At 38.2% G+C, this 18,490-nt stretch overlaps 1 protein-coding gene across 1 annotated transcript in view; it reads left to right on the top strand.

The window, feature by feature from the left end:
• The window catches only part of LOC101745469 (serum response factor homolog), a 310,721-nt gene that overhangs the window by 11,886 nt on the left and 280,345 nt on the right, over nt 1-18,490 (top strand). The window contains exon 2 of the mRNA XM_038019190.2: nt 17,418-17,660. Within this exon, the coding sequence (XP_037875118.1) occupies nt 17,418-17,660 (243 nt within the window). The remainder of the gene's footprint in view (nt 1-17,417; nt 17,661-18,490) is intronic.

Genomic DNA, 18,490 nt, shown 5'->3' with positions numbered 1-18,490 from the left:
AAGCGTATTAAAACTACGTCTGTACCGTTCCTCCTAACTAAGAGAACTTGCGGGCAATAAATAATGTCTTTTTTTAATGTTACGCACTAAGCAAATGATTATTTAATGTAAAGTGAACGCACTGAGCCGTTTGAAATAGTTAAGATTCTGAGTTACCTATGGTCGTTTGTGAACAGGTTCCACCAGCTGGTAACGTGCTATATATGCTACGAATCTAGAATTTACTTACGATCCCTTTTAGTGGTGAGCTTATTTTCACATATTTTGCAGAAATTGCTAGAGGATTTTTGAAAAAAAGTACCTTATTAATTAAGTGGACACAGAATCTTAATTATTTTCCTCAGCTGTAGAATATGAATTTTGTAATTGTTCTTGTTATGTGAAAAGGACATATGATAGGACACAAGACAAATGAAACATAGTTTTTACGTAACTGTAATTGTATTTATGTAATTAAAAAAAAGAAAACTGGGCAATAGTCAATAATCCGACGTTTTTTGTATGCATTAATACAGTCGATCTTTTTATTGCTTAGGTTGGTGGGCGATCTCACGACGATCTATCGACGGTCCTCGCCCTAAGAGCTATACCATAGATCCTACCGATTAGAGATTATATTATAAATTATTACATTATTATTTTATTTACTCTGTATCCTCCCAGGTGTTGTTGTTACTGGAACAATAATATTGGCATAACGACTTATTAATTCGTGACAGAATGTCCATCATTTGACACTGTGTAAACACGCTTTAAATTTGACGGCGGGCAAACTTAATATGCTTAGAGACAGGTTCTGAATTCCGATACAAGCTCAACGCCAAATGAGTTATGGGCTTATGGTGCACCGAATTAAAACTTTATCTATAGGCAGTTTTTAATATAATCAACAAAAGATGAGGTAATTAATTTTAACAATCCCAAAAATTTCAGTCATTACAGATTTGAAAATTTAACTATGCATCAATGGCCCCTTGAAAGAAAGAAAGAAGGAAAGAAATCATTTGTTCGCCAAGCATAGTGAAAATGAGTTATTACATAAATTAAAAGCAGCGTGTATGCTTTGTCATTATTTGACATGCGAATTTTAGTGCAGTGCATAGTTATAATATTATATAATTTACCATTCATTCATCCATAATTCAACTAATAATTAAAAAATCCATTTATTTTCAATGTCGTCCCTAAGAAAATCATTTATGTGATAATAATTTTCAGTCTCTTAATTTCATCGGTAGTTTATTAAATATCCTAGTATACTATTACTCTTTAATGTAGTTTTGGATTTTGGAAAACATAGTTTTATCGTCGCGTCGAAATAAATAAAATAAAATAATCAAAACTACAAAACGTGTTTTTGGAACATTACTTAATAAACGAAGTCAACCTGGCTTGGATAGTGAAGTTGTGATGAACTGTGTAAACAGTATTGCTGAAAAATGAGCTAATTGTTTGTCAAGTGAAAAACCAATGTTTTTTTGTAGTATGTAGTAGTATTATGCTTCAGTTTTAAATATACCTATATTTACACGTACTAAATGTTAGGCAGCACTTGTGTCTTAATAAATTGGATACTTTAATATATAAAGATAATAAAATAAAAAGTCCAATAACTGACAAAAACACACGGTAATTGGAAACTTTTATTTAGCTTATTACTATTTTTTGCGGGCATTGGTCACTCGATCTTTTAGCCTAAGTTAGTTGCTCCGTATACATCAGTAGGAGTTAGTCTTTACCATATTAACTAACTTAATCTTCCTCCTAATGCTGACCCTGATTGATCTCTCCAAAGCCTACCGACCTCAAGGAGACCTCACTCATAGACGCAATTTATTTATAATATGGAAGGTTGTTGGATTTAATCCAAGGAATCATCACAAGGAATAAGACTTAATACTTTACTTTTCAATAAAATGAATATATTGACATATTCAATTCAGTTGTGATTTTTGCCAGATCAACGGGGCATTTTTGAGATTCAATCTTCACGGTCGTCCAGAGAATTCAAGCACATTTCGATGCAGCATGCGGCATTTACATAAATTGGACATGCGGCCGAAATGCGTTTCGTCATCCGAACGATCTTATCGGATGACGGACTTGCCGAAAAACGTCTGAAGACGTCCACTGTCCTCTACCATAGAGATCCACGATATCTGTCGTTCTGTCAAAAATTTCCCGAACGGTCAGCGGGGCTCCCATACATAATGAACGAATTTATACATTAAACATTAACTGGTAAGGTTTTTATTTGATTGCGATACGAAAGCGCAACGAGATGTTTTTGTTTTTCGTTAACGGCAAAAAGACGATCGCTCACGATGGGAACCACGGGGCTCTGCGTTATCCGTGCAATTGAACAATACCGGACGTTTTTGCGACGGCCGTCCATTTCGAGGGAATTCAAGACATTTTCAATTCGGATTGAACTTTTCGTGATCGCTTGTTTCGAAGAACCTTTTTGGGGACAAACTTGACGGGCCAGCGTTGGGTCCGAGGCGTCTAACGTTCACGAAGACTTTAAGCACGGTGATCGACGTACGTTTATTTGCCGAAATCCGTGTCTGAATTGCTTTTGTGTATAACTCACTCGTCAGCGTGTCAGCTTCAGTGTTTCGGCGACCGCCCACGTGTGCGGTTGTACTGCTGCACGCACAAAATCAGTCGTCACGTGCGCGCCCACGTCACGCCTACCACTATATAACTTTGCGAAAAAAAAAACAACCAAATCTCTCAACTACCGTACCAACCTTGAAATTTAATGCCTTCATTAAATGTTTGCATGTGAACCATTCATAGCTATCTCTCCGTTTCCTTTGTTGGTCATATTGAATGGAACTTTAAATCCAGAAGCGAGTAAATTGCCAGGGAATCTGCTACCGTAATTGATATGACTCGCTTAAGAATCTATACTCAGGAAAAATGTTAATTAATCGTTCAGAACGCGCCACCTACGAGCACCTCGCCCGATGAGCCATTCGGATAATCTCAATAATTCTCGAGTCGCGTGTTAGTCGTTAATTAAGCTATTTGTCAGTCCGCTGGACAATTACATTTCTCCCAGAATCCTGTGGATTCTACGCGGCTTGGAGCTTCGAAACGACGTATTATTATCCTTTTAGGGAGGGCGGCATCTTCTCTGAGGCGCTCCGACTCCGCCGAACCTTTTATTGGGACCACCTGTGTTTGTTCGCCTCGACGTATGAATTGTCCAGTAAATAAGGTTGGCGAAATATTTGCCTCTAAGGTTTTAATGCTATTTAGTGGCACTGTCGTTAATTTGCATAGGACCGAGACAGAAATTAGCATTTAACACGGGGTGAAGCCTTTACGAATTGAATCTTCGATAATATTGAGGTGCTTAGCATTAGAAGTGGCATACTGCGAACGAAAAACCGTGCATCAGTGATAGGTGATAGAAACTCGTTCCGGGCAAGGGATCTCCTTTCGAGCAAGTTCGCAGGTGAGATGTATTGACAAGTGGTCTTCCTTGATCTGTATCGGCGTGATGGTATCGCGTTGTCGGCGCTTCAGTCGGCTTACTTACCCTCCAACTCGTTGCTTTCCGTAGATCTCAGATAAGGCATGTTTATTTAGCGCTAAAACGTGCAGCGAAGAGAGATTATGAAGGAAACAAAAACTGATACGTTCACATTCATAAGTTCGAGTAAGCGTGTACCAATAATGGGTTGAGCGTTTAAATAAATTCATCTTTAAAACAAACGCACTGGGTTCGTGTAATTGGAATTGGCGAACTGGTTCCACGTAATATGAACGTGGAGCAAGGCCGTTGTGTGGACTGTGCCGTCGTTATCTCGATCTAATATACGATTTAAACGAACGAGAAATTGCTTGTAGTTAAACTGTTATTAATGGATAATCAATCATTCATCTTTGTTTATGAATGAGATTGGCTACAATATAAACGCATAATTATCGACCGCTTTAGTATCAGTACGAGAAGTATTTGCATGCTCTGTCAGTGCAGTATCTGCATCGATTATTGATTCAAGCACTGTCCATTGTTCTGCGGATTGGGCGTCATTGGATTTGGCTTCCATTGTCGCTTCTATTTGTGCGGATTGATTGGATATGAAACTGAAATTACTCAGAAAGTCAGTATATATAGTGTCTCAGTCAATATAACTCTTTAAAAGTGACTTTAGACGTTTGTGACATTCAGATAAACGGTCTTATGAAATGTGTCGAATGGTAATTGCGAAAGCCAATTGTTTTTATAAATTGCAAATGAGCTGGTATTTTTGCCTACCTATCTGAAAGTAACTTCGAGGAGCTATTTCGGCTTGTCTGGATGTGTCAAATGTCTAAGTTCAGACCTGAAAGCTCCAGTCATCTGATAATGCAATCGATCATTTAATCTGTTTGAAGGTAGTTTCATATTACGTTGATATCATTATCCAAACTTAAACGTTCCGATCCTTATGCGTTTTAGAACCAGAACCCCGTTTCACAGTTACAATTTTACATCGCAATGATGCGCGTGAGTCAAGAATATGGAGGTCCGTTGTCGCAGCACCAGAATAATGATTGCATCCTAGTATTCATAATCCGTAACGGTGCAAGTTGCGTAATAAGCGTTTTCTAAAACTGGCCACTTCTAGGGAGAATTTGTATTCCAAGCATCACATACATACATATGTTTTATGCCGGAATGCCGACACCCAAACCGTTACTATGAAGAGATGCAACGTTATTTACATCCTTAAAACAAAGCAGCTAATTTATCTTTTGTGAAGCGATGACGTCATAATTTTTATTTATTGCTCATGTGAACCTAAGGCCTTGGTCTTAAGTATTAATCGAACCTTAGAACCTAATAGATGTCAGAATTCCGCCACCTAACTTTAGAAAGAGTTCGAAGTCCCTGTTTGATATACAGTATCAGTGTTATTCTTTAGTACGTATATTCCAGGCATCTACGCAATAATAAAATCTTGGAGCCGTTTGATTTAAAACGTGTGTTTCGTAAAACAAAAACATATTGCTTTGCACCTCAACAAGTTGGGTTGTACCAACAAGCGTCAAGTGTCTGATCGATCAGTAGTTTAAACACGTCTTAACATTTAAAACGCATTAACGGTGGTTATGTAGATTATACTGAACCGGTTCGAACAACGTAATTATTGTTATAAACGGCGTTTAAAACAAATCGTTGTGTGTCGACCCATATCGGTCCTATCTTGCTTGCGTTTGTCAATATCGTTGATTCTGTCAATGTCCGTATTTTCGTTCGTTTAATTAACGAAATCGACAAGATTCGTTTTGTAATCGTGATTGTGCCTTTTCATTAACAGCTAATTAAAAAAAAACACTTACGTAATTCGTTCCCATTTCTTTCTCCCGCAATTTATTGAGAGTTTTGACATGGTTTTGTTTAATTTATATTTAATTTCATCCTCGCTTGTTTTCGTATAGCCATTCGAGAGTGCTTAGTACTCTTTAAAGTTGACAGGAAATTTTCGTTTCGAAAGGTTTTACTCACACCTTTTTCTTATAAGTACGTCATTTCCGAAGTTTCAGTGATTGCGACTAATCTTTCGTTGCTAGATTAAACCTTAAATGTAGTTTTCAATTTTTCATTATATCTACCTGAAGAAAACATACCAAACCTTTAGAATTGAAGTGGTTTAACTAAAAAATTTAAGAATATGAGTTTTATACTTTGAACAACTATACACTCAACTACTTATTAAACATGTATTCCGTCGGCTTATAAAATTAAATTTTAGCCTAGAAAAGGACATAAGTACACGCTTCAGTCTAGACCGTATGATGTAAAAATACATGTTCTATGGCCAGTATGTAGCTTTAAAATTACACCATTGTCTAGGCTGAATAATTGAATCTTCCCGCTTCAAATTCAAAAAAGTATCTAAAGTGTGTGTAGTTCAATTTAATATCATCCCCGAAGTCATTTACATACAGTACCGCTATACAAGGAAACATACGCTTGGCTCGTTACGCTGTATTACCCTTTTTCTGTAATCAAGTTTTCGGTCGCTTCTGACGGACTCTCAAAACAAACAAGCCGCTTGTGTCTCTGCAAAGATGTTTTTGCGTTTCGAAAACGAAAATTCCGATACCAAAACCACTGGCGTTCTTCTAGAAGGACGGTAAAGTTAAGATGGGCATCGGCCGTGTCCGTGTGGTTTATAATCGCGCGGCTTCCGATTGGATTGCAATGAGAGATAATGAAGCTCGACTTTCACTCTTCCATCATTACGAGCGACGATTTTGTTGTATTAAAACGATCATAACTTGTTGTTTATGCCCATTGTTTTAAGGAACGTCTTTTTTGCGCTTAAGCTGTCGATTTAATTGACTCGCGCCGGTAGATGGATATACCCGTACTCATGTCGTGAACTGTTGTCTTCACAGGTTCTTTAAAAACAACACGTAAAAAATATATGTAGAGTTGGGATCGTGGCACATAAAATAAAACTATTGCACTGTTGCATTACACTTTTATTCTTCTTTTCTAAAATCCGCTTTATTGTAATAGTTAAAGATCAACTGACACCTATTATGCCTTGCTCATTCATTCTTCTGCGCCATCTTGCTTTTCTCAGTCATTCTGTCTGCCATTTTCTTTTCCCTTTCTTACCGTTTTCTCTCACTCACATCTTAACGCTCCGTTCCACGCTCTTTTCATACGTTCCGTTCTTACCAATCCTACATTTATAAACTAAAATTGGCACTTAAAATGCCAAGAGTTAATCTATTCTGTATTGCGTTGAAATGTAAAAATCGCATCCCCCGTGACTCACCAAATTGAAAACTCACGCAATGCTTACAATAAAACGTCCAAGTCCGGCAGCACCGAGTCTCCCAATTCGTTCGAGGATAACTCGTGTAATAAACTCATCAGAGAGGTGAACCAACTCGGCGGCCTCAATGCAAATATAGCTAAAGTATCCTCGCCATAAAGAGTGGATGACGCGCGGCCAGCACGTGGCGGCGGGTAGGCAAAGCAGCGGCCCGTTTAGACCATTTACGTTTTAATCCAGTCGACGCAAATATGGTAACATGGCATTTCATAACCTGTTTTCGGGGTTGCCTCTACCCTGCTTTGGTGTTGATGTGTAAGCAAGCACGTGTTCAATTGGTACTTGATACTAGTTTCTTGATGTCAACACGAAGACCACTTTTACTTTGAGCGATCTTTTGATGGGGAAGATATACAACTACTCTTCATTTACGAAGAGGTACGATTATGTTGTAGCAGAATAACGGATTAAGAATTAACTGCTGTGATGCATTGGTACCAGCTGAAATTCATATTGGTACTAACTAGGTTATAGGTTTCATGAAACTCAGTACAGCCGTTGTTGGCACCATCAAAATGTGGCAGCACGTGTAATTTCAAGAAATGGATGCATTTTTTATATTTAGCGATAGCCACAGTGAAGCGTCGCCGGGTTTCACTTAAACGCTCATGTTTTTTTTTCTTTATTGCTTAGATTTGTGGACGAGCTCACAGCCCACCTGGTGTTAAGTGGTTACTGGAGCCCATAGACATCTACGACGTAAATGCGCCACCCACCTTGAGATATAAGTTCTAAGGTCTTAAGTGTAGTTACAATGGCTGCCCCACCGTTCAAACCGAAACGCATTACTGCTTCACGGCAGAAATAGGCAGGGTGGTGGTACCTACCCGCGCAGACTCACAAGAGGTCCTACCACCAGTACATGTACATTAGTACGAGCTCTGATTGAAACTGACCCTTAAATTCATCGGAAATAAATTTAACGCTGAGAGCGCGAACCGTCGATAGATCGATTGTCTATTAATGCGCATAAACTGCGGAGCGTCGGAATACACACTATAGCGTAGTTTGATTATAGGTATTAGGTATCGAACTGTACAGACGTGTCTTAGCGCTTGCACGCATATAGTTTAATAAGTCATAAATAACCATTAAAAATAATTTTATAGCGTTAATTTAACATTACTTTTTTTTAGTTGCAGGTATTATTATTATTTTTTAAAATTCGTTTAGGATCTTTTGCAAAATATGTGACAATAAGTTCAGCACTAAAAGGTTTAAAGTGCTTCGGTAACCGGTGTTTCTTGAGACTTGATAAATGTGAATACCCGATGTTTAGCCAAGCGATGGCTCGCTCTACCACCACAATTACATTACCATACGAATTGGACGTAGGCTGGCCACCGTGAGACTATGGCTTGACACTCCGGTCTCTGTTTCCATGTAACGACGGCTTAGTGATTACGTGATTGACAGTTCACTGATTAAATGTTTTTATTTTCTTAGTCTTAAGGATCTTTTTTAATTAGCATACCGTAATAAGAGGTCGTATTGCTTGGGTGTATGAGCTCACAGCTCACCTGGTGTTAAGTGGTTACTGGAGCCCATAGACATCTACAACGTAAATGCGCCACCCACCTTGAGACATAGGTAAGTTCTAAGGTCTCAAGTATAGTTACAACCGCTGCCCCACCCTTCAAACCGAAGCGCATTATTGCTTCACGGCAGAAATAGGCAGGGTGGTGGTATCTACCCGCGCGGACTCACAAGAGGTCCTACCACCAGTAAAGTTTCCAGTTTTCCAGTTTTCTTAGTCTTAAGGATCTTTTTTAATTAGCATACCGTAATAAAAGCTCGCACAGTTAGTACCATAATTCGGTCTATTCCTGCCCTATGCTGCAAATGTTACTTCGACCTAATGTGTCAAGGTCGATGGTGAAGTTTACACTGTGGCGCCCATGGGCTACGGTAAACATTGATCATCCACACACAAAATCAATTGTGTTCGTTTTATTTGAAACCCTGAGTATCATACACACGGCTTGTAACCAATAAGCGTATTGTTTTGAATTTAATGGTTTTGAATTTTTTTTCTTTTTTTATTGCCCTTGTAGGCAGACGAGTTACCGTCGCCCATGGACTTCAGCAATGCCAGGGGCAGAGCCAAGCCGCTGCCTATCGCTTAATACTCTCCACAAGCCTCTTTTAAAGAAGGACATGTCATAGCGCTCGGGAAACACCGTGGAATTACGAACGACATAATTTTCCTATAGCTAAAACAATTCATTAAACAATTTAGTTTGGCAGTAAGTTGTGTTTCAAATACACTGATCATTCAAAGTAAAGGACTTTCTAAATGGCGTTAGTTAACAGTTTTCAGACGACTTTTTAGTGCGAAAACAATTGCAAATCTCAATGGATCGTGCTAAGTCAATACGTGGATACAGACTAGAGCGCTTCAGACAAGTCTAGACGAGTTTGAAATATTCGATAAGATAATGTCGAAGCGTGAAAATGTGTACAGAATTGGTTTTTGTTTCAACGAAATTCCATTTGTGTAATCTGAGATTTTAACTGTAGCTGTTAGGCTTAATTAGAAGCACTTTTATGGTTTAACATCGCCTCTATTTTCTGTCCATCTATTTATTGTATGTATATATTTATTATAATAATGCATTGTAATAATAATAATACCTGCTATATCTTTATCTTTTACAGAATTTCTCTAAATTAAACGGTTCTCTGGAAGAGATCGCCTTAAGATAAGACCGCCTATTGTACAAATGTATCTGCTTTTTGACTGTTTTTTATATGTTTATCGTGTTTTGGTTTGGATATTTTTTATTCTCCAAATAATTACATACTTAAATGAATTATGAAAATGAAGTTCAGAAATACATATGTATATGGTACATGGTTATAGTTTGTACATTATTCAAATAATATCTGCTCCTAGCGAATATAAAAGAAAATACTATGTGGTTTTAAGTTGTAAATTTTGATCATATTTGAAATATTAATATAAATTTTAGTAAATTATATGAAAGTATGATAGGGGTGTCAATCGTAGGGCTACCACAATCAAGTACCGCTGATGTCAGAGAAGCTGTTACTCGTAAATGAAAGTCCAGGCAAAAAAAGAACAAACGAAGGAACATATTTTCAACCAGTGTAGATTTAAGTCTGTTTTCCATTTCCAAGCGAAAACATTCTCTCTATTTATCATGGTTATTGGCGTGGTACAGCGAGCCATTCTCCCAAACGAAAGCCAAGTCAATACATCAATAAATTGCAGTATACATTTAAAAGCGGACGTAAATTCAACGAAACGTGAACCGAAATTTAAACATATCCTTAAAATTATGATATTATTAAGTTGTAAATCTGTTTCTGGTTGCAAAACTGAAGAAGGCTCCGCTTCATCTGATAAACACGAAAATGCCAGCACCGGCCTCTTAGCTATAAAGTTGTTACGTCCCGAATTGCGAGATTACACATAACCGAAATAAAAACCAATAAAATTAAAACGCCATAAAGCATCGATTGTCCAGGTTTTATCTCATTCACATCTGGGGGTGTATTCTTAATATGCATAATTCGTTTCGTTGGAATTATAAACGGTTTATTTTTTTTATATTTCTACAATTCGAAGAAACGTCACAGTTGGTGTCTCGTTTGTCCAGTTACAACAAGTCAGGTTTGCAATTAAGGTCTCTTTACTGGGCATTAATTTTTGGCAATAAAAGAGTTGCACGCCCGAAATGATCGGTACGCGGGCACTCGGATGCTCCGTGGGAAAAGCGGTGGCTTTGTACTCCATTGTACACGCAATTAGCTGGTTTTTTTTTCTTAGTCCTCCGAGCGGGTACTTGTAACTGAAATGTCGCGAATCGTGATGCCAGAATGTCGCGGCTGTTTAATTTGTGGGCTACGTACGAGACGCAGCTTATATTGTACATTACGTTTTTGTTGAATAATTAAACGACAAATTTAATACAATGAGTCATTGGCGGTTGTTTAGTTAATTTTTTTTTATTTCACGCAAACAGTCTCAGGCGCGCTCGAGAAATTCGTGTTTCGATTTTATTAGCAGTTTATTCGAAGTTAATTTCGAAAAGTCTGATAAGTAGATTCTCGATAAATACCGCGGACGGTAATTAAGTCAGAAGAACTAAATTATTGACTAACAAAAAAAAAACAAACATTAATTAAACGTGTGACGTTTCTGGGAAATAAGCGCAGATTTTTATAAGAATCCCCGTCGCTGCCAATTATCGCGTGATCTCTCGACTCAGACGACTTTCATGTTTTTTAAGCATTTCATAAATCCCTAGTGAGGAGGCTTCCCGGCTAACTAGGCGATTATCTTGTTTATAGAGCTATTAGTTGCCGCGCTATCGGATTGTGTATCTGATCTCGGCAAAAAGTGCCGTTTTCATCGCCTCAACTACAAAACGAAGTCTGGCTCAGCTTAGCTAAGCTAGCACCGGAAAATCACGCAGGGCTGCCGGTCATTCAACTTTGGCAGCCATTCATCAGAAAAATTACAAAAACAAAATTACAAATCACACAAATTGATATTAACATTTTTTTAACAGAACGGCTTTACTAAATCCATAGCCTGTTTTTTTCGTTTGCTCTACAAACAACCATAAATTCAAAATCACATCATACTTCATACAATTTAAAGACGTTAAAAAAAACGAATGTTACTAAATCCGTTCTTGTCCAGTTTCGTAACTTATTTTCTCAGCATCCTCATTAACGCTGCCACCCCAAAGTTCCCACACCAATACCTCCTTCCTGCCTCTAACAGGATAGTGTTTACTCCAACAGTTACTTACGACTTCATTCTTTCTTCAGCTAGAAAGCCACTAAAGTAAACATTAAAATATATTGGACCAGACGCGAACGAAACGGGGATCCAGTGCTTCTCGAAATTAGATTTTATTGGAAAAGTTTCGTGTAACTTCTGCCTAGAGATTTATTTTTCCGAAGATAAATTATTTGTTCCGTAAATTGAAATGGAATGGGTTTTAGTGCGATTTTAGATTTAAGTTTTGTTGACGACTTTCGACATTTAAAAAAGAAATAAAATAAAATTATAACAATAGTTATGCGTCTTCGCCTAAATTGAAAGTTTTAGTAATGCATCTTCCATTTGCCTGCAATCCACTAAGCGAGGTCGCCATACCGCTAATTTAATAGTAGTTTATATATGTCTACAATTGTACTTATTAATGTATGTACATACATAGCAGATTGTGAATCGTATGATGCAGTTGTCTATGACCTCTTTAATGAGTCCCTCGCATGTTCCTGTACTTAGTATATTGGCAATTTTATTATTGGTAAATAAATAAATAAATTATTATAAATAAAATAAATAAATAAATTGGTAAAATGACTGGTGTTAGGACCTCTTGTGAGTCCGCACGGGTAGGTATCACCGCCCTGCCTGCTTCTGCCGTGAAGCAGTTATGCGTTTCGGTTTGAAGCGTGGGGCAGCCGTTGTAACTACATTGAGACCTTAGAACTTATATCTCAAGGTGGGTGGCGCATTTACCTCGTATATGTCTATGAGCTCCAGTAATCATTTAACACCAGGTGGGCTGTGTGTTCATCCGCCCATCTAAGCAAAAAAAAAAATTGATTACCGCTTAAGTTCACGTCTCTCTGTTGTGGTCATTTTGTTGTGATTCGGCTGTCTTCTTGAGAGTTGTAATGCAATACGACCCGCCTTTCTGCGGTCGCCTCGTCTTGTGTAACGTCATAAACATCTTTTAAATCCTTCGTCTCTGTCGAATCCGATTTATTTACATTTAAATTTCGCAAACTACGATGTTTCTCGCTTATTGTACTTTTATTTTCACTGTCATCTATATATATATATATAAATGAATTGCTGTTCGTTAGTCTCGCTAAAACTCGAGAACGGCTGGACCGATTTGGCTAATTTTGGTCTTGAATTATTTGTGGAAGTCCAGAGAAGGTTTAAAAGTTAGATAAATATGAAAATGCTCGGAATTAAATAAAAACAACAATTTTGTTTTCACTTTGATGTGTTTAAAGTTTTAGGTTTTTTATTTATCGATTGAGTCACTACGAAGTCTGCCGGGTCAGCTATTTAAAATAAAACTAAATGAAGGTGTTCTTAAGGTCTTCATGATGAAAGAACACGTTTAAAACCGTATAGGATACGTATTTTGGCACAAAGTAATTTAAGCATCGGATACTTAGGATGTGATAACGGTCAAATCAAAACGAAGGTGAAAAGGAAGGCGGCAATTCAAAATTGAAAGGTTCACTTAAACTATGTTCACAATGATCACTTAAACTACTTTTTGGAGAAAATTCCTTCTTCATTCAATTTACTGTTTCGTTTTCTTACATTGCTGGCTTACATTAAGTCGTTAAGAAATACTGCCACAACTTCTAAATTAACTTTCTGATTGAATTAAGGACACTTATTGAGGGTTTTTGCAATCATCACATCATCACACGCTGGATGATCTGTCAATCATTTTATTAAAAAAATTCATGTACCGGTTTTGGATTCTGAAACCTATCGGACGTGCGGCATCAAGGGATTAGATCGAATGTAATTAGTGTATGTAAAGATTAATTTGTTAATAACGAGGTTGATGTGTGATTAATGTGTGAGTTAGCTTTTCAAGTACACGTGTGTGTCTGTGAGTTTGTGACGCGGTTAATGTGGTTTAGAGAAAGGAGAATGTAAATGCTGTCGCTAAGGACATGAGGTCGGGAGAGTGAAATAAGGCATGAGGTCGTAGTCTGCGTTGCCGTAGAAAAATGATGATGAAATGGTAGCTTGGTTTGAGATGGAAAAGTCTTAAGCATTCCCGAGTGCTATGACATGTCCTTCTTCAAACGAGGCTTGTGGTGAGTATTAAACGGTAGGCAGCGGCTTGGCTCGCCCCCTGGTACTGCTGACATCCATGAGCGACGGTAACCACTCACCATCAGGTGGGCTGTATATTCGTCTGCCTATACGGCAACAAAAAAAATTCAAGTTTTGTTGTTGAAGTTTTTAAAATAGACCTTTCGGGCCAGCCCTGATCGGGTCAGTTGTACTGCCTAAGGTTAACCAATAGCCAGCATCGTCTAATCATATTTCAAATTGAACTATCGATTGATCTTCAAATACACAGTTAACTATGTTCTCGTGATAAGCTTAGGTCTTGTTTACATTATATTTACTGGTGTTAAGGTGTAAGAAGATATGACAAAGGAATGAGCTGATTAAATCATTACTGGTGGTGCGAGCTCGCAGGGAAAATGTAATCCCGGCTTGGAAATTAACATCGTGAAGCAATATGTTTTATTTTGCGGTCCATGGCCTTTGGCAATCGTTTAACTCTAATTGGGTCTTGAGCTTTTTCTTGCACCTATGCGATTTTATCTTCCGAATTTGAACATTTTAACTGATCAGTGCATAATATCGTGACATGATGTCTAAGTGAAATAAAATACATTCCTCTGGCAAACTAATAGTTTTGTCAGATATCTTGTTACTGAGGTAAGCAGGCAAATGATCTCACTGTCTACTGAGTTTACTGGAAGCCATAGGCTGTGATGAGTGAATCTGGTCGAATGAGGTATGTGACGATATTGCCTTGAATTAAAATTCAATTTATTCTTTAAACCATAACGTATTCGTCATGGCCCGACCACAACCGTCCTACCCAATTGTACTAATTGGGCAGGTAGGTTGTGGAATTACTGGGAAGGGTTAGGGTTGAAAAAAATAAGCCAGGATGTCTAATGACGGATGACTAATCCTGGATGTAGCGGTTGCTTGCGACAACTACTTCTCTTACCACTGTAGCTCTAACGGCATTATCAGATGCCTAGGTTGATAACGCCAGTGGGTTTTAAATTTTGCTTTGATGTTGGCAATGGCCACATGTACTAATATTAGAATTAGCAGGAGTATCTCGAGGCGGCCATGTAGTCACCTAAAATCCTTTGGCAGCATTTCTTCTCTAACATAAAAAAAAACACATTTCGACGGAGAAATTTTTTTTTTTTTTTTTTTTATTGCCCTTGTAGGCAGACGAGCATACGGCCCACCTGATGGTGAGTGGTTACCGTCGCCCATGGACTTCAGCAATGCCAGGGGCAGAGCCAAGCCGCTGCCTACCGTAAACCGTACCGTAAATATTTGGATAAACACTTATAAAATACGGATATACTCTAATTAAACACTGTATTTGGTCATAACTTAAATTTCGAAGAAAATAATATCCATGAGAACTATCTTAACATAAACCAGATAAAAGCAACAAAATTAAAACCGCGTGGGTCTGAAGATTTTAAAAGTCGATCCGAAAATATCGATTTTCTCTTTTAGTTTTTTTTTTCGTTTCATTCAAAATATGTCGTCTTCCATTTAACCTTTAACTTCGATTGTATCAAAGTTCAATTTAATGAGCTTTTTATTCTCCGGGTTATGAAAGCCCCGTCGGCATCGAGCTTTTTTGTAAGTGAACCTTTGTGCATCATTACGCGAGCGAGATCTTCGTGATTAACGTCAGTACGTATATTTTTAAAGGAATTTCCATTAATCATTGGTTAATGCAGCTCATTAATTTTAAATTTGTAACTGTCCAATTTAGCAATAATTTGTACTTATTCGATCTTTATGTAGGAGTATGTGATGGTACACGTCGTTCATCATTTTTTGGGATTGGCTCATGACCTTGAGACGAGGTATTCTATATACCTATTAAACTCAGATTAAAAGATAGTCTAGTTAATTGTAAGTGATTTTATGGGAATTTACCGTATAAGCTTGACCGTTTTTTATATTCTTTTCGTCAACATATTGCTTTAAAACAACATCGAACTGAGTTCACTCCATCTGTAGCAAATGATAGCAGTGGTTTCAGACACTTTGGTTGGTCGGCTTGAGGGATCAACTTTAAACCCTTCTGAGAACTCTACACTTGGAAACGAAGTTCGTTGGCCAACTAACAAATGATCAATAAAATTGAGCTTTTAGTTTTCAGACGGCAAACACGAATACTAAATTAAAGCTTTACTTAAAGATAATGAGTACATAAAGTATATATGTGTTTTTTTTTTGTTTTGACTATATTAACTTACTATTGTATCGTTGTGGTCATCGCTGGTCGATATCTAATAGATAAATACGAAATGTAACTCCAGAGAGACTGCATTTAATTGGCTGTTTACAGATTTTATCAGTTTTAACGATAAACCTTCAATCTAAAGTCGGTTTTGATTGAATGCTCTACACCTCTTGCGACCTGTGACCGCGCGGTTCCACCTAATGTGGATCGACTCGATCTCGATCATTGTCTATTGAGAATCCTGTTCGTCTACACTTCAATAATATCTAACTGTTGGCGTATGTCTGAAGCGGTATATATGATATTGCGTTTTATAGTATTACTAGATATTATTACCCAGATTGGTAGTCAGGAATTTTGGTGAACTTAAAAAAGATTCGCAAATGGTTTTAGCTTCAAATTTTTTTTCGTTTGCACTCTTCATATTTAATGGCTTGGTGTTCTGGATGGATGATGCACTTCTCTGAGATTAGTCAGATTTTATTAGGACAGATCATCTTATCTTTAACCTAATAGGTTTGGAGTGTTAAAAGTTCTTAAGATTGTGATTGTGTGTCCCACAATTAATCAACTCTCATCTTGGTATCGAATCAGTTTCGTCACAGTAATGACCTCGTCAATAATTCAATTGTAATCTCGTCTTGTCTTTATTGTGCAAATCAATTTGTACAGTAACGAACGCTTAATTCTACCTAAAGCCTGAGCCTTATCTTTTATCTGATCGGGTAGGTGAATTGTGCTGGAGACCTACATTACGCAATCGAAAGGCAAATTAATACTTATACAAACCCGATTTACATATAAAAAGTTACGCAGTCCTTCGCAAAGACCTCTATTGCCTACGCACTAAGGCCCACAATGTCGTTAACTTCGAATTAAACGACGAACATTATGCAAGGCAGCGTCGACTTTGACGATTGCCCGCGCCGTATTGTTATTTCATCAATAAATTGTCATGTGGCTCTTAATTTTAAAGCATTGAGATCTAAATTGAAATGTGTTGACGGTAAATATAAGTTGGTTAGAATGGGTGTGGGTGTCACCGGTAGGGCGCCGGTGGGTGTGATAATTCGTTGTGCACACACAAAGAGTGCCGTGAGAGAGTGATGTCGCTCCCGAAACCTATGCGTATCGAGGTTTACATACGAATTAGCGGCGTGGGAGAGGTGAGAGGTCGCAGGGCAACACCCTGGATATCGTAACGTAAAACTGCGCCTCTTTGAAGTTGCGACATTGTCCATCCACCGCGATGCGAATCAGAGATAACGAGTAATAAAAGTATTTCTGTGAACGGTCTTTTAAAACATATCTAAATCTTGCGCTAGAAAACGGGTGATATATGACGTAAATCGTGAAATACGCAGAGACATAATGTCTCATTTGTAAATGTTGAAAGTTCACTTTCACAGGCAATTTAATATAACGAATGCTCTCAAAAAAAAAAGCTACGTTCTAACAACGGACTTTTTAAAAGTCAACAATGTCTAAATGTTAATGTTTTTTTTTTCAGGCATACGAGCTATCCACTTTGACGGGGACACAAGTGATGTTGCTGGTCGCGTCGGAGACCGGCCACGTGTATACGTTCGCGACGCGGAAACTTCAGCCCATGATCACGTCCGATTCTGGGAAAAGGCTGATCCAGACGTGCCTTAACTCACCAGACCCGCCCACGACCAGCGAACAGCGCATGGCGGCTACTGGCTTCGAGGAGACCGAGCTCACGTATAACGTTGTAGACGAGGATATGAAGGTGAGGCAATTGGCATACGCGGGCACCGCGCAGTACCCTATAGAGCACCATCCAGGGCTGGCCCCGTCGCCGCTGCAGCAGTACCATCAGCACCCACCCTGTCCGTCACCGCTGCCCCTCAGCTCGCTGGGGCAGCCCTATTCTCACGCTCATCTATCTCACCCCCACATGTCGCATCATCCTCAGCGGTAGTTCGGATGGCACTTAGAGTAAATCTTTGAGACTCCGCACGGGAGTTAACGACTGTTTCCAAATAGTCACGTTCTAGGGTAGCTTTTATTTAGATAAGCAAAAGATTTAATATACAAACGATGAAATAGTTTGTTAATATATTTTTTTTGTAAATAAATAGATATACTTATTAATGTTAAAATCGAACTTATGACTCTTGAGGGTTCCGAGTGAAAGGATGTCGAATCGAAAGTAATATTTTTTGATGAGTTTTTTCGCGGCGTTGACGGTAATTCGACACGCACGGTCAATCGCAGAGTTGATTGACGAATCTTGATCGCTCCTAATAAATAACAGGTTCGGATGTTAAAATGAATGATAATGTGTTAAAGGTGCGCTTCCGTCCATCGCTCGGCCGTAATTATTAGTCTTAAAAATTTATTTAACGATGTAGACGAATCGATTTTACGTCTATCCAAAATACCGTTCGTTCCGGCCAAACGAAGCGTGCAGCGTGTTGGATCGCGTCGATTAAATTAATCATCTCACCGAAATCGTATCAATGAAATTGATGATCTCGGTGGAGGAGATGTCGAAACCGATAGAGCGGTGATCGGTAGCAAAATAATCAGATTTAAATCGGTTTATAATTAACGCCG

Source organism: Bombyx mori, chromosome 23, assembly GCF_030269925.1.
Source record: "Bombyx mori chromosome 23, ASM3026992v2".
Lineage (NCBI taxonomy): Eukaryota > Metazoa > Arthropoda > Insecta > Lepidoptera > Bombycidae > Bombyx > Bombyx mori.
The sequence above is the reverse complement of the archived record's forward strand: the minus strand, read 5'-3'. Positions and strand labels throughout refer to the sequence as shown.